Source organism: Garra rufa, chromosome 3 (assembly GCF_049309525.1).
Source record: "Garra rufa chromosome 3, GarRuf1.0, whole genome shotgun sequence".
In the NCBI taxonomy this organism is placed as follows: Eukaryota; Metazoa; Chordata; class Actinopteri; order Cypriniformes; family Cyprinidae; genus Garra; species Garra rufa.
Genome location: NC_133363.1, coordinates 10085283 through 10110313, shown reverse-complemented (window position 1 = coordinate 10110313; position 25031 = coordinate 10085283). Strand labels below are relative to the sequence as shown.

The 25031-nt window shown below is 34.9% G+C and overlaps 1 protein-coding gene across 3 annotated transcripts in view; it reads left to right on the top strand.

Annotated features, from left to right (window-relative positions):
- mical2a (microtubule associated monooxygenase, calponin and LIM domain containing 2a) overlaps positions 1-25031 on the top strand; it is a 92587-nt gene that overhangs the window by 48774 nt on the left and 18782 nt on the right. For 2 of the 3 annotated variants that reach the window (XM_073835664.1, XM_073835663.1), the window contains exons 6-16: positions 4167-4322; positions 4744-4844; positions 6847-7104; positions 7228-7343; positions 9478-9604; positions 11102-11192; positions 13072-13219; positions 17079-17278; positions 19401-19507; positions 19592-19660; positions 19744-19878. In XM_073835664.1, coding sequence (XP_073691765.1) covers positions 4167-4322; positions 4744-4844; positions 6847-7104; positions 7228-7343; positions 9478-9604; positions 11102-11192; positions 13072-13219; positions 17079-17278; positions 19401-19507; positions 19592-19660; positions 19744-19878 — 1508 coding nt within the window. Of the gene's footprint in view, positions 1-4166; positions 4323-4743; positions 4845-6846; positions 7105-7227; positions 7344-9477; positions 9605-11101; positions 11193-13071; positions 13220-17078; positions 17279-19400; positions 19508-19591; positions 19661-19743; positions 19879-21362; positions 21477-22341; positions 22588-25031 lie in introns of all 3 variants that reach the window. The other variant, XM_073835665.1, reaches the window with a different exon arrangement.

Sequence of the window (25031 nt, the reverse complement as noted above, 5' to 3'; positions counted from 1 at the left end):
TCTTTTTCAAACACCGAATGCAGTAAGCTACATAACTGCTGCTTTAGTAAAGCCCCTTTCACAATTTTCATTCTGGAAAATTACGGGACGAGCGCTGTGTGAACAAAAGCCAGAACCATAAAGGCAGTGTTGTAGTGATGATGCACGTTACCCTGCAACTCTTCACGACGAAAAAATACGTGCAAAGTGGAATGAAGCAGCGATCAGGGAGCTCCTCACTATCAGCACTGAAGCACAGATTGTTCAGGTTAGTTTCAGTTTAATCGTACACGTCGCATTACATCTCACATCCAAACGTCACACGTCTTTATGGGTTGTGTGTAAAGCACGCACAGATTCCGGAAAACAACTGTGAATGAACCAAATTAAACAACTCCGGAACAAATCATGGGAAACATTATCCATGTATTTACCGGAATGGCTGTGTGAAAGAGGCTGAAGTTGACTGCCACTGGTCTCTTATATTAACGTTGTTCAGAAGCCTGTGCAATGATGTAGTTTCCTGACATCCATGGACTGAACAGCGTTTTCTCGACTTGTTTTCGTGTTGTTGTTGCTCAACAATGGAATGGATGCGTTATTGTCTGGGTTTGACAAAAGGAGGGTGGGACAGTGGTTGGTGTTCAGGGTGGTGACTGAAGGCGGTGACTGAGTAGATAAGAAAGCTGTTTCTTTTCAAGCTGTTTAAACTACTTTAAGCAGGCTGTGTGCAGTTTACTGTGGATTGACTGTTTTGAAACTCATATGGTAGTTACATAGCCCCTAGACCTCAGTTATCATGAAAAAAGCCAGGAAATTTCGATTTTGACAACATGGGACCTTTGAACTCTCAAATCCGAAGAAGAAACAAACTCATCTAAATCTTGGATGGCCTGAGGGTGAATAAGTTTTTTTGTGAACAGCACTAATAAAACTTCTTTAGATATAATCCAAAACCTCTCATTCTTACGCGTTTTCTATCATTAAAACAACCTCAGCAACTCCTAAAATTTGGCCTGTGCTCTTGGCTGAAGTCCCTAGAATGGATTGTTTCATCCAAGAAGGTTATTAAGCCATAAAATCAAGTTCTGCTGTGTAAAGCGATACAGCATGATGTCACCAGCCGCCCACGGGTTACATATGAGATCAGCGAATCAACATGTGCTCTTGAGGAGCTCTCAGGGTTTCTGAGCGCTTTTCAGTTGATGATGTGTGTCCGTTGGAGACTGTTTTCCAGGTTCGTCATCTTTGCGCTTATTCCTAATCAGATGCTTTTTCCAAAAAAGGTCATTTGTGGGGCCTTCCAAACTATGAGATGTTAGCTCATTGCCCAATTATGAGTAACTTCAGGGAAAAAAGAAACCCAGCTTGTTTTGGACATTAACTGAGCTAGTTCAGGGCGTCTAGGGAAAGTTAAATATATCCTAGTCTGAGGCAGAGCAGTGGTCAGACGAAAGCAGCTGAATTTTGACAGAGTAACGCAGATGATGAAGAGGAGAACTGATGTCTTGGTGAGTTAATAACATGGCAGTTATGGAACAGTTCTGGCTTTTGATCAAATCTGTGTCTGTTGGTTAAGAGAAGCTCTGTAGAGCCTCATACATTATTTTTTAGGATGAGAAAGCAGAGCCAATTCTCCACGACCCAAGTCAGCCCTCTCAGCGGCCATTAAAAATGAACAGCTTGTGCTGTTTTTGTAAAATTTGCCAGGCTGGGATGAACTTATTTACATAAAATGCAAAGGGGCTTTAAAAAACCACAGCTGAATATTAAAGGCATTCACAACTGGAGAGATTTAATTCACAGACTCACAGTGATAGTTCACCTAAAATTGTGTCAGCATTTTCAATAACCAACTGCAAAATTCAGCTAATGTGTGGAAAGAGATCAAAATATAGAGAAAACGTTTTCATAAATATTGTATTTGTGTGGCCCTTTGCAAGGCCCATAACTGTTTATTAAACATTGATTACTATGTTATTTCTGTCTTACTGATATACTGCTTTTGTTAATATTTTGAATTAGATTTAAATTTAATTAAATTAAATTAAATTTGATCTAAAGTACAGCATAAACAATACGATTTTGAAATATTTTTACCATTTACATGAACTGTTTTCTATTTTAATATATATTAAAATGTAATTTATTCCTGTTATTTCAAAGCTGAATTTTTATTATCATTACTCTAGTCACATGATTCTTCAGAAATCATTCTAATATTCTGATTTGCTGCTCAAAAAACGTTATAAATGTCAAATATCATTACTTTTGATCGATTTAAAGCATGTCTGCTAAATAAAAGTATTAGTTTATATTTTTTTCTCTATAATGTTAAAAAAGTACTCAATTGTTTTGAATATTAATATTAATAATAATAATAATAATAAATGTTTCTTGAACAGCAAATCAGCATATTGGAATGATTTCTGATCACTGAAGACTGGACTCTGGAGTAATGATGCTGAAAATTTATAGGAATAAGTTACATTTTAAAATGTTGCCCTGGCACGTTTTTAAAGATTTTATTTCAGTTAGTGCTTATTTTATTTTAGATAATGTTTTTATTGTTTTAGTTTTAATTGCAATAATAACCATGGTCACCTCAAGTCACATTTATTTACATACCTCTTTATACTATACAGATTGTTTTAAACCAGCTTCAACAGGAAAATAACTGTGTCAATTCTGTAAAATGATTAAAAATTTGAGGCAGCTCAATAGAAGACAATAGTGTCATAATTTAGCTCAATTTAGTTCAATGTTGTTTCAGTTCAGTTTACTAAAGGAGAAGTTCACTTCCAGAACAAAATTTAACAGACAATTTCCTCACCCCCTTGTCATCCAAGATGTTCATGTTTTTCATTTTCAGTTGCAAAGAAATTATATTTTTTGAGGCAAACATTTCAGGATTTATCTCCATATAGTCAGTGTTGTTTTCGTCAACGATGACGATGACGAAATCATTTCGTTGACGCCACTTTTTTTCATGACGATAACGAGACGATGACGAGATAAAAATGGCTCGTTGATGACTAAAACATGACGAGACGTGTGTGAGTTTTCGTTGACGAGACGAGAATAGACTAAAATGTTAGTGGGTGGTCCGTCAGACGTTTAAATTGCATGACATTTCTGCTTATTGTGCATGCCAATTAAAACCGGAAAATATCTGCCGCTATGGCAAGCCGTTTTAGCATTAAATACTCTTTGCCATACTAGTATGGCAAGCCGTTTTAGCATTCCATCCTTGTTTGTCTTTTATGTTTTAAAACATTCCTTCATTATTGTAATTATTGGTGAAAATAGTCGATCCGGAAGCTCACATTGTGTTGAAATATAGATCTGCTATTTTCAGAACTTACAAGTGACACTACCCAACAGCAAAATACTTACTGACCTACATTAATTTGTTAAAAGACTACTTTTTCCCCTTTTTTGACTAAAACTAGACTAAAACCTTTTTGACTTTCCGTCGACTAAAACTAGACTAAAACCTTTTTGACTTTTCGTCGACTAAAATTGGACTAAAACTATCACATATAGAAGTGACTAAAATTTGACTAAAACTAATAAGCATTTTAGTCCAAAAGACTAAGACTATGACTAAATCTAAGATGGTTGTCAAAAACAACACTGCATATAGTGGACTTTGGAGATTTTGAAGTTGGAGGAGTAAATGAGATGGGAGTTTTTCGACATAATGTCATGAATCGGAATACACAGAGTTCACAAAGAGCTAGACAAGATGACCAAGTATATAAAAGTGAAAAATTTTAGAAAATAACTGATTGTTTCGCTAGATAAGACCCTTCTTTCTTGACTTGAATCATTTAGAGCCCATTTAAGCTGCATTTAAACTGCATTTTGGAAGTTCAAACTCAAACAGCACCATAGAAGTCCACTGTTTGGAGAGAAATCCTGAAACAGTTAGTACAGTTAAACTGATAATGTTACTGAATATTGTCTTTTAAACCCCAATATATCTTCAGATAGACAGTATTCAGTGTGGACTTTGACGTCGGTTAAACTGAGTATTTTTGAACCTATAATAATGAGTTTGTAATACTGGTAAAGTGGCATGGTGGTGCATTAGTGTACCTCTACAAACATGAGGAAACAAACACAACGTTATTTTTTAAAGCTTTTCCCCTTCTTCTCTCTCTGTCTTTCTCTCTCTCTCCCAGGGTTCAGGAGGAAGGAATTCCGTGGCAAACTGGCCATCGCCATAACAGCAAACTTTATCAACAGAAACACCACCGCTGAGGCAAAGGTCGAGGAGATAAGTGGAGTTGCCTTCATCTTCAACCAGAAATTCTTTCAGGATCTCAAACAGGAAACTGGTGAGCAAAATACAGCCACATTAGCCACTAAAAATACAACCCATTAGTTAGTCTAAACCAAGCATCCAACCCTTCTGGATAATAAAGAAATATCTCCCAACCATCTCAACTATGTACTTTCACCTCTTTAGTGTTTTCCAGTGTTATCTGCTGTTAGGAGCGGCCATATTTCAGTTATCGTCCTCCAGCTCAGATTTGTCACGTAAATGTTTATCCTCCAGAGGATTATAGGCGTCCTCCCTTCAAGCACTTACGTATGCTTTTGTATACCTGTCGTAACTCGTACCCCTTTGAAACTGAATTCCTGAAAAATCCTGTATTAAACTCACTCTGACCTCAAGAGATTCATTTTGTCATATTACAGGCATGGAGATGTTACAGATGAGAGTCTGACACAGATTTGTTTTTGTCTCTTTCGCAGGGATTGATTTAGAGAACATCGTCTACTACAAAGACAACACACATTACTTTGTCATGACAGCTAAGAAGCAAAGCCTGCTGGACAAGGGTGTCATCATTCATGTGAGTTTGGTGCTTTTTTTGTGGCTGGCGTTGAGTGAACTCTTTATCTCAGCTTCCTGCTTGATGGAGGGAGCAGTCGCTTAAAAACACAACGATGAGTCCAAATGCTCATAAACACTCCTAACGAGCAAATATTTATCAGGGCTAGAGACACACAGTCACAAACGCTCTCTGGTACTCTCAGTTCTTGGGCCTTGTCACTGACGCACATTAGGGTTGTTGGCAAAGTGAGTTGAGTGCTAGAACTGAGTGTGCGGCTGACGGTGTTCACTGAAATTCTCTTTTGGATTGTGGCCAGTTATTTTTTTTGCACTGTCTGGAGCCAGATATTTTATTTAGTGTCTGTTTTGCAAAGATCTGGATTTTTTTCTGGTCAACTGAAGTGTGGAATCAAAAATCCAGAAAAAACAGTAATATTGTAAAATATTATTTAAATGTAAACTAACCGTTTTCTATGTGAATATATTTTAAAATGTCGTTTATTCCTGTGATGCAAAGCTACATTTTTCTTCAGTGTCACACGATCCTTCAGAAATCATTCTAATATGCTGATTTATTATCAATGTTGGATTATCAATATTTTTTGGAAACCTGTGATACAGGTGATACATTCTTTGATGAATTAAAAGTTAAAAAGAACAACATTTATTCAAAATAGAAATATTTTCTAACAATATAAGCCTTTACTAACACTTTTTATCAATTTAACACATCCTTGTGAATGAAAGTGTAAATTTTTTTTAAAGAAAGAAAGAAAGAAAATATTTACTGACTCTAAACTTTGAATGGTAGTGTATATTTTTAGAAAATATTTATATTTAAAAAAAAATGCTGTTTAAAAAAAAAAAAAAAAAAAATTTATTCATCAAAGAATCCAGGAAAAAGTATCACAGGTTCCAAAAAAACAAATTAAGTAGCACAACTGTTTCCAAAATTGATTATAAATCAGTATATTAGAATAATTTCTGAAGGATCACGTGACACTGAATAAATACTGGAGTAATGATGCTGAAAATTTAGGTATAAATAATATTTCTAAGTATATTAAAATGCAAAACCACTATTTTAAATTGCAATAATATTTCACAAAATTATCGTATTTTTAATTAAATAAATGCAGTTTTGATGAGCAGATGACTTTAAAAACATTACAAATCTTACTGATCCCAAATATTATATATTATTCAATATTATATATATTGAATAATATATATCTACACTACTATTTTCAACTAATTTAAATTAAAAAATGGTTTATTCATCAAGTAATAACATATTTTACTTTTAACTTGTAAAAATGTGTGTACATGTCTTAATATTTTCAAAACAGTATTTAAATATATTTTCAAAAATTATTTTAAAAATCAGTACTTTTTTTGTGATTTTACCATGATTGTACAATTCAATGAATCATATTTAATTAGACATTTACAGCCTGAAATTGAATTAGTTATGTTACAACCTGAACCTTGCCATGTCAAAAATTATCTAGGTCTAATTATCTGATATTTTAAGACTCACTGACCTTGACACATATGTATTTTTTCATTTTCTACATGTTTCTGCATGTTGGTCACACTGCATGACTTCACAAACAAAACTGATTCACTGCTTAATTTTTCTAAAGAATCATTTTATTAATCTTGCACACTTTTCAATTAATTTCAAAAATAGATCAGTGCACAAATTTACCATCATGTCACTGAAAAGGCTTTTTTGTTGAAAAGTGTTTCAGAATCTTAATGATCTGTTTGTATTTTTGTATTGAATAATAACTTTTTACAATTTAATCACTCAGTCATTGCACATTTCATGAAAGTCCAGCCTTAAGCTTTTTTCATATTGCCTGTTTTATTCATAAACAGAAAAATGTCATATTTTGAAAGCAAAATACATTGTGAATGCCATTTTATGTTGGCCCAATTACCAGCTATGACAGAGCATAATCAGTCAGTAGACATACTTTGTTTAGTATAGTAACATAATTTTTTTTATTAACTAGGATTACATCGACACTGAGGCACTGTTGAACAGTGAGAATGTGAACCAAGAGGCATTGCTGGCGTATGCACGAGAGGCAGCCGACTACGCCACCCACTACCAGCTGCCCACGCTGGACTACGCCATGAACCACTGCGATCAGCACGATGTGGCCATGTTCGATTTCACAAGCATGTACGCCTCAGAAAATGCCGCTCTGGTCCGGGAGAGATTTGGTCATAGTGTACTGGTGGCACTAGTGGGAGACAGCCTTCTAGAAGTGAGGAGATATTACATTACTGTGCAGTTATATTTAAATAATCAACATTCTTGTGCGTGTTTGTATGTATGATTATTACGTTTTATTCTGGTGACGTGTTTGTGGTTGTCTGTCTTACTGTAGCCCTTCTGGCCAATGGGGACTGGCTGTGCCCGCGGCTTCCTGGCAGCCTTTGACACAGCCTGGATGGTAAAAAGTTGGGCGCAGGGAAGAAATCCACTCGAGGTGCTGGCAGAGAGGTCAGTGAAGGTCCTCAGAGTGTTTACAGTATGTGAAGTTTTCGCTCTAAATGCCAGACAAATACTTAGTTCTGCCATAAAAACTCTACTTAGTTCTGCCATAAAAACTCAGGCTGATGGGTTGTTAACGTAACTGATGAAATCACAGAGTTATACGACTTAGCACAAGCTGATTGGGTCATGTTGCGTATGCAACCAATGAGCTTGCAGCTATTTAAATGGCTGGTAGCATTCACTTGGGCATTTCGCAGCATGCTTTCAGAGTTCCTCTGAAACCCTTCACTTTCCCCAGCTGCACCTGTATAGATCTGCTATGAGTCATTTTATGCAATTTGTGCAGCAGCAGTATGTCTTAAATACTCACAGCATCGTATCGCCATATACTTTGACATTAGCAAGTTCTGTTCTTGCTTGCAACAGCAGCAATAATCTACAACTACAGCAATAACCAACAGCAGCAGCAATGCAGCAGCAGCTGCGTAGCAGATCTATTCCGCCAAGACCAAATACATTAACATTGTCATATCCATTACCATGCCAACTCAGGCTGATGGGTTGTTAACGTAACTGATGAAATCACAGAGTTATACGACTTAGTTCAAGCTGATTGGGTCATGTTGCGTATGCAACCAATGCGCTTGCAGCTATTTAAATGGCTGGTAGCATTCACTTGGGCATTTCGCAGCATGCTTTCAGAGTTCCTCTGAAACCCTTCACTTTCCCCAGCTCCACCTGTATAGATCTGCTACAAGTCATTTTATGCTATTTGTGCAGCAGCAGTATGTCTTAAATACTCACAGCATCGTATCGCCATATGCTTTGACATTAGCAAGTTCTGTTCTTGCTTGCAGCAGCAGCAATAATCTACAACTACAGCAATAACCAACAGCAGCAGCAATGCAGCAGCAGCAGCGTAGCAGATCTATTCCGCCAAGACCAAATACATTAACATTGTCATATCCATTACCATGCCAACTTTTCAGAGAGTTGTCATGACAGAAAAAAAGTTTCATAGCTTGTTAAAATTGCCACTTTTAGGGTATGAGCCAAAACACGACACTTTTGTGTTTGTCCCTTTAAATGCAAATGAGCTGGTGCTCCCGGCCCTCTTTTCAAAAGAGGTTGGAGCTTCAAGAGCCGGCAAAAACAAAACAGGACAATCTCATGCACTGAATATATCAGAAACTTTCAGTAGCAGTGTTTAGTGTTATATATTCGAAACGAAATTGGTTTACAAAAGTCAGTCATCTGATTGTACTGTGCATAATAATTGTTACACAGAAGGGGAGCATGGCGTGATAAAAATAGCAACATAGCTGCTCTCAGTGTGCTATCGTTTGGGATCACAAACTTTATAAGTCCCACTTATGATTATGAGCTGAACGTATACAAGTGGTCGAATTCACATTGCTTTCATTTGCAATTTTTAACTACCACATTCCTATTTATGATCATTCTGGCAGCACATGAAGGCAGCATCAGTGAAAACAGCCAGAGACAATGATAGCTTTAGCAACATTAGCCTTACAGAGTGCCAAAAAGCTCTTTCAGAAAGGCAATTGGGAATACAAAAGCATGATACATACTTTGTTTGGAGCTTACGTTTGCACACAAAGCGTTGGTATTGATCCCTAAACATATAGGACACTTTACTGATTTTTTTTCTGGGACATTTCCTTCGAAAATTAAATTTAACGACAGTGTCCTCAGCTGCTCAGATGGAGTCTGTGGAGATTCCTATGTTTGTTGGTGCATCCCAAAACACAACAGTTGTAATGCCTCTTTTGGCGCTGACATTGTATATCTACAGCAAAAAAACAGTAATGGTGGACTGCTGCTTCTCACTTAGGGCTGTGTCTATCTCTAGGGTAGAGATTGTCATGAATGGGCAGGATTTCTTCCTACAAGAAAGAAATCTGGAATCATGTGTTCAGAGAGACTTTTTATGATTTATTGGGATTATAAAAAAATGAGTGAGTGGATTTTTACCATTATAGGCTGTGTTTTCACACACTGGGGCTCCCTAAACAACCACGTTCTAAAAGTGATTTTTGCATAATAGTTCCCTTTTAATAGGTACTTATACCATTAATAGCTTGTTAATGTAGTTGTTTTGTTGTTGTTTTTTTCTTAGGGAGAGTCTGTACCGATTGCTACCTCAGACAACACCTGAAAACATTGCCAAAAACTTTGATTTGTACTCCATAGATCCAGGAACACGCTATCCCAACCTTAATTCAAACTGTGTGAGGCCACACCAGGTAAGACCATAATTATCACGTACTATACAATACATTATCATAAAAAAAAAATATAAAAAATGGTAAAATCACTGCAATTTGCAACCTCAAGTGTCTTACTGCTTTTAACACTTATGTCAGTCATGATAAATAAACTAATAAACTACTTGGCAACAGTTGGGAATAATTACTATTTTTAGAAGAAGCCTGTTATGCTTATGCTTTGCTTTATCAAAAAATACAGTAAAACAGTAATATTGTGAAACATTACTACAAAAAATTAAGTCACTGGGTAACACTTTAGTATAGGGAGCACTTCTATTAACTAGTTGCTTATTAACATGCCTATTATTAACATATTTGCTATTTATTAGTACTTATAAAGCACCTATTCTGCATGACACCCCATATTCTACATCCCCAATCTTACCCAAAAACTGAACTTAACAACTGCCTTACTATTATATTAATAAGCAGCAAATTAGGAGTTTATTGAGGCAATAGCAAGACCTGGACCTTAAAATAAAGTGTGACTAATAATTGTTTTACTATATTTTAAAACATAATTTATTATTTGATGGCAATAGCTGAAGTTACAGCAGCCACAATTTTTCCGATATATTTTTGTGTGGAAACCTATACCAGTACCATTTATTCAAGTCTCAAGGTAAGATAAAAAAAAGAAATGTATACTTTTATTCAGCAAGGATGAATTAATGTGACAGTAAAGATATTTATAAAGTAATCTGATAAAAAATATTAAGCAGCCAAAACTCTCAACATTTATAATAATAAGAACCATTATCAATAATTGAGCACAATTAATAATTAATAATAACTGAGCACCAAATCATGATATAACATTATCAAAATAATAATATCTCACAATAATAGCCCACAATACAATGGTTACTGAAATGAAAAAAAATGAAAATGTTGTACATTTTAAAGTTAAATTATTCTATCTAATGCACTTTGAAAGTTTAAAATTAAGAGCTTCAACCAATGTGCTTAACTAAGAAAACTTAAGTCAGAAAGAAGTCAGTGAATTGACTTGTATCTGAACTTTAAAGGGGACTTAATGCTCTTTTTATTTGTGGTATACTGTTATTTGTTGTACACTGGTGTTTTAGGAAGCCAAACAAATTTGAAAATAATAATAATAAAAAAAAATATTTTAATGGGGTAAGCAAAAAAAATCTTATTTCAAACAGAAAACAAGATTGTTTTTCTTACCCCATTGGCAGAATATTTTGCTTGTTTCATGCAAAAACGCACTTAATTTTGACTTGATTTTTCTGAAAACAAGACAATAGTTTTTAGTCATTTAGAAAATCCTTGTTGATTTAAGAATTTTTAGGTACTTTGACTAGAAACAATACAAAAAGAAGAAAAACATTTTTTGCAGTGCAAGGCTTTATAACATGGCTCATCCCATCAGAATTTAGAGTCGTAAATATAAATTTGATACATTTGCTCTCACTGAATCTATCATTACTGTATTTTTCTTCTTTGTAGGTCTGCAACAACTATATCTGTGGAGAGATGAAGTCGTGCTCTCTGGAACGGGCTGCCACGATTCGGCGCCCTGTCAACTTGGCCAGGCGAGGTTAGAAGAACCTTCTAATCAGTCTAACACATATCTATAATTAACCTCAGCTCTTTCATTTGAGTGGACATTCCAGTTCCTCAAGAGTTGCCACCACTGTATATGAGAGCTGAGATTTGCATTTGATAATCATAGACAAACGGCAAGTAACTGGCGTTAAGACAAGTGTTTACAGCATTCCTACAGTACCTTCTGCAGATAACAGGCAGCTCCTGTTTTAGGAACGTTCTCAAAACAGCAAAGCGAGCTCACTCCTCCCACGATGTGGCAGGTTCAGGGAGAGGTAGAATTTATTTCCGCTGAGGGAATTCGACCCAGACTGAGATTTGTTATTACCAGCAGAGCCAAAATAAGAAAAGAAGTACCTTAAGTAAGGAGTAAGGAACGCTCCAGACAGGCTGCTGAAAGGAATCGTTCACCTAAAAAATTGACCTTCATTATTTGCTCACCCTCATGTTGTTCCAAACCTGTGTGATCTTCTTAGTTTTGCGAAACACAAAGAAAGAAGTTTAAAAAAAACAATATGCATGCTGCTTATTTCCATGCTGCTTATATCCGTCCAATAAAACATGATGACAGTGGGCTATAAAAACAACATTTATGATTTGTACACTATATTCAAAGTCTTTTGAGGCCCTTGCCACGTCTGCTTTTGTTTATGAAAAACAGCCGCAGCAACAAAATATCTTTATTTGTGTTCCACTGATTTTTTTGCATTTGTATTAAACTTTTCAATAATGAATAGATACCGAAATATACACTACTATATCCTACAAAAATGTGGATTGATTGATTGAATGATTGAAAAAGGTATTGAATGCTCAAAAGTCTGCACACATTTGAGTGAAAATACAGTAAAAACAGTGATATTGTGAAACCATTTAAAATGACGTTTTCTATTTTAAATAATCCAAATATAATAATATAAAATAACAAAAATCCTTTAGAATTAATTTTTTAGGATTCTTTGATATAGAAAATTCTAAAGAAGACAATTTACTTGAAATAGAAATATTTGTAACACTGAAATGTCACATTTGATCAATGTAATGTGTCAGTGCTGAATAAAAGTCTAAAAATATTAAAGAAAAAATATTATTTTTTTTTAAATCTTACTTAAATCCCCAAACTTTTGAATGTGTATCACAGTTCCTACAAAAATACTAAGCAGCAAAAATGGTTAATGCTTCATAATGGTAAGAAATATTTCATAAGCATCAAATCAGAGACTGGAGTAATGATGCTAAAAAAAAATCAGCTTTGCATCACAGTAATAAATTACATTTTAAAATATATTCAAATACTTTAAATTGTAATAATATATCACAGTATTTCTGCTGTTATTGATTTTTTGATCAAATAAATGCAGCCTTGGCGAGCATGTCTTTCAAAAGCATAAAAAATATTTTGACAAGTAGTATACATCAGTTAGAAATGTGCTGTATGTGCAGTTTTCAAAAGAACTTCCTCTTTCCTTGTCTACATTTTTCTTAAGAGGAAATGGAACAAGAGGCCAAAACAGAAATACCACATATCTTTAGGCTCATGCCGCTGTTTCCTACATCAATCACAATAAATCCTTTCCACAAGTGCTGTTCTTTTGAGCATGTTGACACATGGCTTTGCTGCACCTACAAACAGTTGTTAGCTGTCAAGGTGACATACTACTCTGAAACATTAATAAGTGGTGTGTTACGTAAGAGGAGGGTTCTGCTGCTGTGAGATTGATGCAGCAAGTTCAGACACCTGACAAAGAGAAGACGTCACCTTGACTTTCATTCCAGATCAACCCTTGTTTATGTTTTCATATAGCTGAAGTCTCAGCTTCTCAGAATTGTTTTTACGATAACATTTTCCTTTGCTTGTGTGTGTTTAACAGAGTCTGAGATCAGGCCGAGTCGGTTACTGACGTGGTGTCAGAAGCAGACAGAAGGCTACAAGGGTGTGAATGTGACTGACCTCACTTCCTGTTGGAGCAGTGGACTGGCTCTCTGTGCTCTCATACATCGCTTCAGACCACAGCTGATGTATGATTCTTTACAACGTCTCTCTTCTGCAGGAAACATCATCAGAACAGTGTCTTTCCTTTTTGTAAATTTCCTTTTTAAAAACAATCCTGATCAGTAGAATCACATAATTATTGCATCTAACACTTACCTAGTACTATGGTACAGTGTAGGTAGTGATATTGTATGATTACCGTTATTCATATATAGTACCATGGTACAGTGCCTTGCGAAAGTATTCATACCCCTTCATTTTTTTGTTCATGTTTTATGTTGCTGCCTTCTGTTAAACTGCTTTAAATTACTTTTTTCCCCACATCAATGTACACTCCATGCACCATAATGACAAAGCAAAAACAGAATTGTCACAACTTCATGAATGTATTACAAATGAAACTGAAATAAGTACATTGCATAAGTATTCATACCCTTAACTCAATACTTAGCTGAAGCACCTTACAAGTCTTTTTGGGTATGATGCAACAAGATTTGCACATCAACTTTTGACAATTATCTGCCCTACTTCGCCTCACCTCTTCACCTCTCAAGCTCTGTTAGCTTGGATGGGGGCTGGCAGACATTTTCAGGTTTCTCCAGAAATGTATAATTGGGTTCAAGCCCAGGCTGTGTCTGGACACTCAAGGATATTCACAGAGTTGTCTGTAAACCACTCTTGCTGTGTGCTTAGGGTCATTGTTCTGTTAGAAGTTAAACCTTCTGCCCAGTCTAAGGTTTTGAATGCTCTGGACTGGGTTTTCATTAAGGCTATCTCAACATTTTGAGGCATTGAGCTTTTTCTCCACTCTGATGAGTCCCTCAGTCCCTGCCACTGAAAAACAGCCCCACAGCATGAGGCTACTACCACCACTCTTTACTTTTAGGATAGTACTCTGCAGGTTATGAGCAGTGTCTGGTTTCCTTCAAACATGATGCTTGGAATGGAGGTTTATCAGACCACAGAATATTGTTTCTCACCGTCTGAGGGTCATTTAGATGCTTTTTTGTTTTCATATGTGACCCTGGACCACAAAACCAGTCATAAGGTTAAATTTTACAAAACTGAGATGTATACATCATATGAAAGCTCAATAAATAAGCTTTCTATTGATGTATGGTTTGTTAGGATAGGACAATATTTGGCCGAGATACAACTATTTGAAAATCTGGAATCTGAGGGTGCAAAAAAATCAAAATACTGAGAAAATCACCTTTAAAGTTGTCCAAATTGAGCTCTTGACAATGCATATTACTAATCAAAAAATACATTTTGAAATGTTTGCAGTAGGAATTTTACAAAAAATCTTCATGGAACATGATCTTTACTTAATTTCCTAATGATTTTTGGCATAAAAGAAAAACCAATAATTTTGACCCATACTATGTATTTTTGGCTATTACTACAAATATACCCCAGCGACTTAAGACTGGTTTTGTGGTCCAGGGTCACATATGTCTTCACTGAGGAGAAGATTGAGTCTTGCCACACAACCCTAAAGCCCAGATTGGTGGAGGGTAGCAGTGCAGTTTGTTCTTCTGTAAGTTTCTCCCATCTGCATATATGATAATGGAGCTCAACCAAAAGGACCTTCGGGTTCTTGGTCACCACTCTAGCCAAGGCCTTTCTCCATCAATTGCTCAGTTTGGCCAGCAGGCCAGCTCTAGGAAGAGTTCTGGTTGTTTCAAACATCTTCCATTAAGGGTAACAGAGACTACATGCTTCTGTGAACCTTCAAACCAGCAGACCTTTTTCTGAACTCTTCCCCAGATGTATGGCTTGATGCAATCCTGTTTGTAAACTCTCCAGTTTTTTTTTTTTTACCTCAGGGCTAGGTTTTTGCTCTGATATGCATTTTCAACTGACCTTTTATTTAGACGTATGTGACCTTTCTAAATCATACTCATTCAATTGAATTTGCCACAGGTTAACTTCATTCGAAGTGTAGTAATATCTACAAGCTACTGTATATGAATGCTCCTGAGCTAAATTTCCAACTGTCCCAGATAAGGGTATGAATGCTTATGCAATGGAATCATTTAAGGTTTTTTTTAGCACATTTGCAAAGATATTAAAAACCTGTTTTTTGCTCTGCCATTATGGTGTATGGAGTGTAGATTGATGTAGGGAAAAAAAGTAATTTAGCAGCTTAAAGGTGTCATATGATGCGTTTTTTGTTTTGTTTTGTTTTCCTTTGTCTTTGCAGGGTTACAAGCTGTTTGTGCATAGATAAGAAATGTAAAGTTGCAAAGCTTAAAGTCTCAAATCCAAAGAGATATTTATTATAAAAGTTAAGACTCCTCCTAAAACACACCTCCCTAAAACAGCTCGTTCAAACACGCCCCCACATGTCCACGTCACAGGGTGAGTAGATTAGCATAACACCGCCCATATGTATATGGAAAATAGGAAGCCATAACTTTTACCGGCTGTAGTAGTGTTGCAGCCGCCATGTTGTGGAGACACAGTGTGTTTCATTGCGAAAGCAAAAGCAAAAGTACTTTGTTTTCATTCCAAACGAGGATACAACTAGATATCAGTGGTTAAGTTATATTTACAACACTGTTCCAGAACAGTACAATGCAAATATTCAAGTGCGTGCTGCGCATTTCACGAAGGACTGTTTCCTGAACCTGGGAGAGCATCTTACAATGCCAGCTGTACATAAAAGTTTAAGGCTATAAAGTGGGGCAATTCCAATGTTGCAAGGAAAGTCTGCGCTTCTGACTGACGGCCTGTAAGTACGTTTTCATATTTAAAGAATTCAATACTGACTATTCAAAAGCGAGTTTTGAGCAGTGTAGAGTAGTGCTTGTTGTTTCTCGTTCTACGATCCCAAATGCAGACATAGGGTTGTTTACGCAGCGCGACAAAACACAACGCGTAAAAAGCCAGTATGATTCATTATAATCAATAGTTATGTCCCCACTGGATGCAACAAATGCTTTTCCTTCATTTCCAAACATTTCCTTCACACGCTTGAGGTATTCGGCCAATCACAATGCACTGTATAGCTGGCCAATCAGAGAACACCTCAGTTTCCATCAATGATGAGTTTTGTAAAAATCGAAGCGTTTCAGAAAGGTGGCGCAGAGAGAAATATACAGTATGTGGAAAATAATGTTTTTTGAACCTGCATAAACACATTGCATTACAACAAATACACAAAATAATGCTCTTTTTAGCAACATCATATGACCCCTTTAACATAAGGCAGCAACATAAAATGTGAAAAAAATGAAGAGGTATGAATACTTTCGCAAAGCACTGTATCCTAATATTGTCCATTATAAAGGATGAATCAGGCAGTCCCTAGTAAACAGTAGTTTACATGACACTTTGATGATGTTCATCTGATGAGTGAAACATTAGCAATGGAATTAAGTCATTAGCACATTTAATAAATATTTGGTCTGCTTCCTGACATGCCCACAAATCATCTTTTGTTTTGGCAACCATTCCAGTCAACTCTCCTGTATGTTTATTAGCTTTTGCCATTGCACAGTAAGTTACTGTGTAATCCCAAACATGAGCAGGACATGTGAAAAGCACTTTGACCCCTTGAGAAATCGCTTTCCCGTGTTACACATTTTTCCTTTCGAAAACAGATATCCCGCCACGCGATACTTCATCTAAACAGAGTGACTTTTAAACTTCAGCATTCTTGGCTGAGAAAGCGTTTGAACAGCATAACCATGTGCAACATTTCTTAACTTTATCAAGGGCCATTTTTCAAGTCTGTCATTTGAGATTGTCAAAAGTAGCTTAAAGAAAGCAGAGAAGTTTCACAGCTGCACATTGTCCTTTCTTTGCCTGAATGTCAAGAGGGCAGCTTGTTGAATTTAGGTCCCATGCTCTCTGTTCTTATCACCTTGTTTCCTGTAGTGATTATGACTCTCTGAATGAGCAAGACTGTGCCAGAAACCTTCAGCTGGCATTTGATGTGGCCGAGAAGGAGTTTGGCATCAAGGCTTTCATCACGGGAAAAGAGATGGCGGCAGGTCAGGAGCCGGACAAGACCAGCATGGGCAACTACCTCTCCAAATTCTACGAGCTCTTCCGGGGAACACCTCTACCTCCCTCAGGTAGATCATGAACTCATGCGTTACACCCCTATTAGGCTGTGTTTGCAATGACAAACTAGCATGATACTACTTGTAGCGTTTTTGCAGAAATAAGTACACTACTGTTCAAAAGTGGGTCAGTAAGTCTTCATATGCTCACCAAGTCTGCAGAAAGATCTACAGAGATCAAAATATAGTGCAAACTGGGATTATTATGAACAATTATTACAATGTAATAATTGTTGATAATTTTTTCAGGACACTTTTATGAATAAAAAGTTTAAAAGAACAGCACTTATTTATACTTTACACTATATAGAAATCTTTGTAAATGTCTTTACTGTAAGTATTTTCATTTAATGCGTTAATTTATTGCATCCTTGCTGAATAAAAGGATTAATAAAAATAAAAAATAATTAAAATGCTAAAAAAAATACATATATACAATAACTTCAGAAATTAAAAATATATATATATATTACAAAAATATTTAATTTAAAAAATATATATTTTTTATTTCCAAGATGGACAGCACTTGCTTAATTATTATGCATAAATAAAATATTTAGCATACTAGTATTTGAAAATTTCTCCTTGAATTTTGATGAATTGAAAGTTAAAAAAACAGCAATTAATTAATATAGAAATATTTTGTAACATTATAAATGCCTTTACTCTCATTTTTTAATGATATATTTAAAATAATATTTGTTATTTACAAGATGGATGGCACTTGCTTAATTAAATATGCATAAATAAAGTGTCTAGCAATATAGTATTTAAACATTTCTCCTTGCATTTTGATAAATTATAAGCAATTATTTAAAATGCAAATCTTTTGTAACATTTTAGCAATGCATTTATATTGCAATGCATTGCATTTTTGCTGAATAAAAGTATTAATAAAAAGAAAAAATAATAATGAATAAAAAATTTAAAAACAAATTAAACGGTAGTGTACTTATATACAACAAGGTTTGCTTAATTTTGATCAAACTCCAGAGATTTTTTTTTTTTTTTTCTGAGATGGATGGCATTTTCTTAATTAAATACGCATAAATAAAATATCTAGCATACTAGTATTTGAACATTTCTCTTTGTATTTTGATTAATTGAAAGAACAGCAATTATTTTAAACACAATTATTTTAAACACTTTCAATTTCACTCAGCAGTTAATTGGATGAAACTATGAATAAAATAATTAATTTTAAACTAAAGATCCTACTGACCCCAAACTTGAAACAATAGTGAACAATTCAGTTCAGTATTCAATAATCACTTCATTTCAATTCATTCGTTCACTTCAACTGAACTGGATGTAATATCAGTCTACTTGATTGTTCTGAGTTAAAAAAAAACAAAAAAACAAAAAAAACAAATATAATACAAATATATACAATATAGTTGTTAAATTAAATATGCAGCATTAATGACAACAATCCAGCATACTAGTTATTAAACATTTCACATTGCATATTCGTTATTTCAAATGCTGTAAAAGTTGGCAGTATGCGGTATATGCTATATAGTATGCAGTAAGCATTATGCTTGTATTCCACTTTAAACATGGTCATAGTCACATAGTACTTACTCTATTGTCATAAAAATAGCTCTTCAACTCTTTAAGCCTTCAAATATACATGACATTGTTACATTTAGCCCACTAAAGGTGTTCAGAGATGAACCTTTTAGATTGACCAATACCTATTACCTGCTTTGAGTACGTCTTCCACCTAGTTAGAGTTTGCATAAGGTGTGTCCATTAAGGAAGCACACAATGCATTTATGGAAAACCCCTAAAGAGAAGTATTTTTTTCTGGCCTTTTGCACTTGAACATTTGTGTTACACAATTCCTTCAGTCACGCAGTCATGCCAGGAATGCATGTCTGTCTGAAACCAGGTTACCGCCCCACAGATCCGCACATCTCCGCAGTGGAGGAGGCCATGAATATGCCACATTATATATTGCTTGGCCTCAAAGAAGTTAATACAGCAGAAGCATGTCTGAAGTCAGATAAATGACATACATCCAGATGGCTTCTTCTGCTGTAAAATGTTGTGTGTTTGGTTACAATGTTTGTTTGTTGCAGTTGTTTATTCTCAAATGTCATGCAAATGTGTGTCATGTGGTTTATTGTAGATTCAAAGCGAGATGGTGATGCAAATACAGAAAAATATCCATCAGGTTCTCCCAGGCCTCTTTACAAGTCACTGAATTTACTTCAGCCGCGTAAACGCATACCCAAGGTAGTATACAATGCGTTTGATCTATTACAAGCACTCTTAAAATTTGTGTCACTATCTAAAGCAAAATATCATATTGTCCTTTAGAATGATAAAAAGATTGAAGACAATGATGCCATATTCAAGAGAAGACGGAAAATCGGTTACTTAGAAGAGGTCAGTATTATAGTATAAAGCAACATACCAGTAAAAGAATGTGAAACTGGAAGTGATCTCTGATTGGTCTACATCTCTTCCAGACAACCAAATCCTTCAGTCAGAGCTCTTCCCTGTCCAGTGAGGTGCGGAAACTGAAAGAAAACAAGGTCAAGTTTATGGCCACCCAACTTCTAGCAAAATTTGAAGACAGCACAGCAAGCACTATTCGCAGACAGGTAAATACTACTTTGTCTGAACTCACAGCATCAGTGGAAGAATTGCATTACATTTTCTTAAAGGAACAGTTCACCCGATCATTCAGTTTGATTTTTCATTTTAAGTATGTCAATAATAATATAACTAGTACAACAACAGTCAACCCTGTTACCATCATAAGAATCTCTTATCAAAATAACATACTGTTGACAATTACATTATTGTATTAAGTAGTAGTATATGAGTAGTAAATATCCATTTGTATTACTACATTTTGTTTGTCAGGGGACAGATCTTAAAATATCAACCCTGTTACCATGATTTTTTTTTATTAAGAATTGGTTATTGAAACATGATCATTGAATTCATTTTTAATAATATAACTAGTACAACAACAGTCAACCCTGTTACCATCATAAGAATCTCTTATCAAAATAGCATACTGTTCACATTTACATAATTTTACCTTAAAGTAAGAAATATCCCTTTTTATCACTACATTTTGTTTGTCAGGAGACAGACCTTTAAATATCAACCCTGTTACCAATATTTTTAATCAAGAATTGTCTTTGTCTGAACTCACAGCATCAGTGGAAGAATTGAATTACATTTTCTTAAAAGGAATAGTTCACCGGATCATTCAATTAAATTTTTAATAAGCATGTCAATAATAATATAACTAGTAAAAACAGCAGTCAACCCTGTTACCATCATAAGAATCTCTTATCAAAATAAAATACTTTTTTTTTACTTTTTAAAGTAGTAAATATCGATAAATATAGATAAATAATGACCTCACAGCATCAGTGGAAGAATTGCATTACATTTTTTTTTAAAGGAATAGTTTACCCTACAATGAAAATTCTGGTATTGTTTACGCTCCCTTATGTAATTCCGCATTATTTCCATTTTTCTTCAGCGGAACACAAAAAAACAGTTATTTAGCAGAGTGTTCTTGCCGCTCTTTTCCATATAATGAAAGTAAAGGTGGTAGAGCTCTAAAATGCACTATAAAAGTGCTCTATACAGTAGATTTTGTCTGAAAAACTGTCTGAAGCCATACAATAGATGTTTGTAACAGAAAATCTCTGCTGGTGCTCTAAAGTATCTTTCGCAAACATTGAAATATTTTACATCATGATGTGGTGCACATGGTTTGACATTAAGATACAGGTCTGGACAGTATACAGTAGTCAAGATTTCAAGTAGATCAAAACTGTTCATCAAATGTGTCCTAAAACCAAAACAACCCCCGTTCTTTTCTTAGGACAACTTTTAATGAACATTTGTTATCCACTTTAAATGTTGACTACTATATATATTGATATATTGAAACATTTAGGGGTTAACTATTCTTTTACATTTTGGCTTTGGAGAATCACTTTACTAGGAGTGATCTGAGTATTTCTGTGCCTAGTTAATCTCTTCTTTCTCTTTTCTTCCTTCTGTCCTTCTGACCCTGGCTTCCTTTTCTCTGAAACTGCTCCTGGTATAATGATTTCAGTCTGACTCTAATGATGAGAGGACTCCAAGACCTCCGTCGCTTGATATGACCGATAGCCCTCTGTTTAACATAATCAGAAAGAAAGCCCCACCACCCCCACCCCCTAAAAAACAGGTAGAACAACCAAAGACAATGTACACCCACAAACAAATACTATATATCATATATATATATGTGTGTGTGTGACCCTGGACCACAAAACCAGTCATAAGGTAAAATTTTACAAAACTGAGATATATACATCATATGAAAGCTCAATAAATAAGCTTTCTATTGATATGTGGTTTGTTAGGATAGGACAATATTTGACCGAGATACATCTATTGGAGTATCTGGAATCTAAGTGTGCAAAAAAATCAAAATACTGAGAAAATCACCTTTAAAGTTGTCCAAATTAAGTTCTTAACAATGCATATTACTAATAAAAAATTACATTTTGATATGTTTACGGTAGGAATTTTACAAAAAATCTTCATGGAACATGATCTTTACTTAATATCCTAATGATTTTTGACATAAAAGAAAAATCAATAATTTTGACCCATACAATGTATTTTTGGCTATTGCTACAAATATACCCCAGCGACTTAAGACTGGTTTTGTGGTTATACTTTAAAAAGTTCTTTATTGGCATCTATGGTTCCAAAAAGAACCTTTAAAATCAGTGGAAGCTTTCCATTCAAGGTTCTTTATTGTTGAAAAAGGTTCTTTAGATTTAAATGTTCTAAAAACTGTTCTCATAAGGTTCTTTAGGGAACCAAAAATTGTTCTTCTATAGCATTCCTGTAAAAACTCCTTTTTGGAACCTTTATTTTTAAGAGTGTCTTGAGTAATTTATCATACAATTAAAGCCACCATTAAATTTCACAGTGTAAATCTCTGCCTCGCTGTAGATACACTCCAAAGTTTCCCCAAGTTTGTGTATTATTAGTGCGTCAGCCCAAATCCATCGCTGCCCACATGTGCTGTGTGTTCACAGTTTCCGTCCATTGCCTGTGTACGACACACTGAGCCCTCGGCTCCTCTCTTCCCCTCGCTTCATTCCAGTCCTCTGATTCCACAGAGGAAACCACTTCAGCCTACTCACACACACACTCACACACAATCAGAGGCAGAGAACACAGCCGGGTCAAACTCAGGAAATACAGCCACCTGCCAATCAGCTGTGGTGGCCATGAGAGCAATGCTTCAGCGCCTCCAGAGGGTGGAAGAGGAGATTAGCCAGGTGAACAACCAGCATCTTCCTTCTGGTCTAATATGTGTATTAAAAGTAGGGCTCCTCCAGTTTTGAGATATGCTATAAACATATATTTAACAGTGTCAATACATTTTTTGAATGCACATGGAACATTCTCCATAATGGGTTCTGCCTTTGTCCCTTATTAAGATGGACATATTTTGTCTTTATTCTTTCAGTCAATATTAAGTGGAAAATATATTATTTAAAAAACGTGAAGGTGTTTTTCCAGGATTAGTGTCAACCCTGTTACCATCATAAGAATCTCTTATTAAAATAACATACTGTTCACAACTATCCCTTTTTATCACTACATTTTGTTTGTCAGAAGACAGATCCTAAAATATTAGCCCTGTTACCATGAGTTTTAATCAAGGATTGGTTATTGAAAACAGGATCATTAATTGTTTTTAAATAAGCATAGTATTAGTAAATAAGTATAGAAAACAGCAGTCAACCCTGTTACCATCTTAAGAATCTCTTATCAAAGTAACATACTGTTCACAATTACGTTATTGTATCTTAAAGTAGTAAATATCTCTTTATCACTACATTTTGTTTGTCAGGGGACATATCTTAAAATATCAACCCTGTTACTGTCATGACTAGGCTGCGGGTTTTCCATCAGCCACCTGAGGTTGCTGTTTCCCTTCATCTTGCACTGCACTTCCCTGATTGTCTACACCTGTCTTGTTGTCTTTGATTATGACACTCGTTTCCTCCACAGCTGTTCACTATCACCACAGACTTTATAATCTCCACTCTCCCACCACTCTTGTGAGTCTGCATTGTTTCCTGTAACCTGTCTTCTGTGTGGTTTGTTTTCAGTGATTCTCGTTCCTGAAGTTTATGTTTTTATTGTTCAAGTCGTGTTGTGCCGTGTTGGCCTTTTGGTTTGGTTTATGTTTGTTTATTTGTGTTTTTGTTAATAAATTTCCCTTCCCTGCATTTGGACCCTGACCTCCTCTATCTCACGTGACAGAATGCAGACTCCCAGAATGGGTCCAGCGGGGAGGATTTTTTCCACGAAGACAGGTGTAGACAATCAGGGAAGTACAGTGCAAGATGAAGGGAAACAGTGACCTCAGGTGGCTGAGGGAAAACCCGCAGCCCAGAGTCATGACAGTTACCATGATTTTTTTTTTTATTAAGAATTGGTTATTGAAAACAGGATCATTAAGTGTCACTATTAATAAGCATGTCAGTAGTCATATAAATAGTAAAATCAGCAGTCAGTAAATATCCCTTTTCATCACTACATTTTGTTTGTCAGAAGGCAGATCTTAAAATATCAACACTGTTACCATGAGTTTTATTCAAGAATTAGTTATTGAAAACAGGATCATTGATTTCATTTGTTTAAATAAGCATGTCAATAATAATATAAATAGTGAAAACAGCAGTCAACCCTATTTTCATCTTAAGAACCTCTTATCAAAGTAACATACTGTTCACAATTACAATATTGTATCTTAGAGTAGTAAATGTATCACTACATTTTGTTTGTCAGGAGGCAAATCTTAAAATATCAACCCTGTTACCATGATTTTTTTTAATTAAGAATTAGTTATTGAAACAGTATAATTGAATCTATTTTTAATAAGCAGGTCAACAATAATATAAAATAGTGAAAGCACAACAGTCAACCCTGTTACCATTATAAGAATTAAAGTAGCATACTGTTCACATTTACATTATTGTACCTTAAAGTAGTAAATATCCCTTTTTTTATCACTACATTTTGTTTGTCAGGAGGCAGATCTTAAAATATCAACCCTGTTACCATGATTTTAATCAAGAAAAAAATATTTTTCATTAAGCATGTCAATAATAATATAAATAGTAAAAACAGCAGTCAACCCCTGTTACTATCATAAGAATCTCTTATCATAATAACATGCTTTTCACAATTACATTATTGTAACTTAAAATATTAAATATCCCTTTTATCACTACATTTTTGTCAGAAGGAGACAAATCTTAAAATGTCAACCCTGTTACCATGATTTTTTTTTTTAAATCAAGAATTACTGAAAGCAGGATCATTACATTTTGTTTTTAATAAGCATGTCAATAATAATATAAATAGTGAAAACAACAGTCAACCCTGTTAACATTATAAGAATATCTTATCAAAGTAGCATACTGTTCACATTTACGTTCACATTTATTAAAATATCAACCCTGTTACCAATATTTTTAATCAAGAATTGGTTATTGAAAACAGGATCATTACATTTCATTTTAATAAGCATGTCAATTAATAATATAAATAGTAAAAACAGCAGTCAACCCTGTTGCCATTCATTTTTCTAAGCAAATAGTAAAATTCCAACCTATATTGAAGTTTAAATAATTAGCCTGAAATGGCGCAGTGCTATTTTTTATTACTTAAATACATTATTTTGTTAGACAGAAAGTCTAAAATCTCA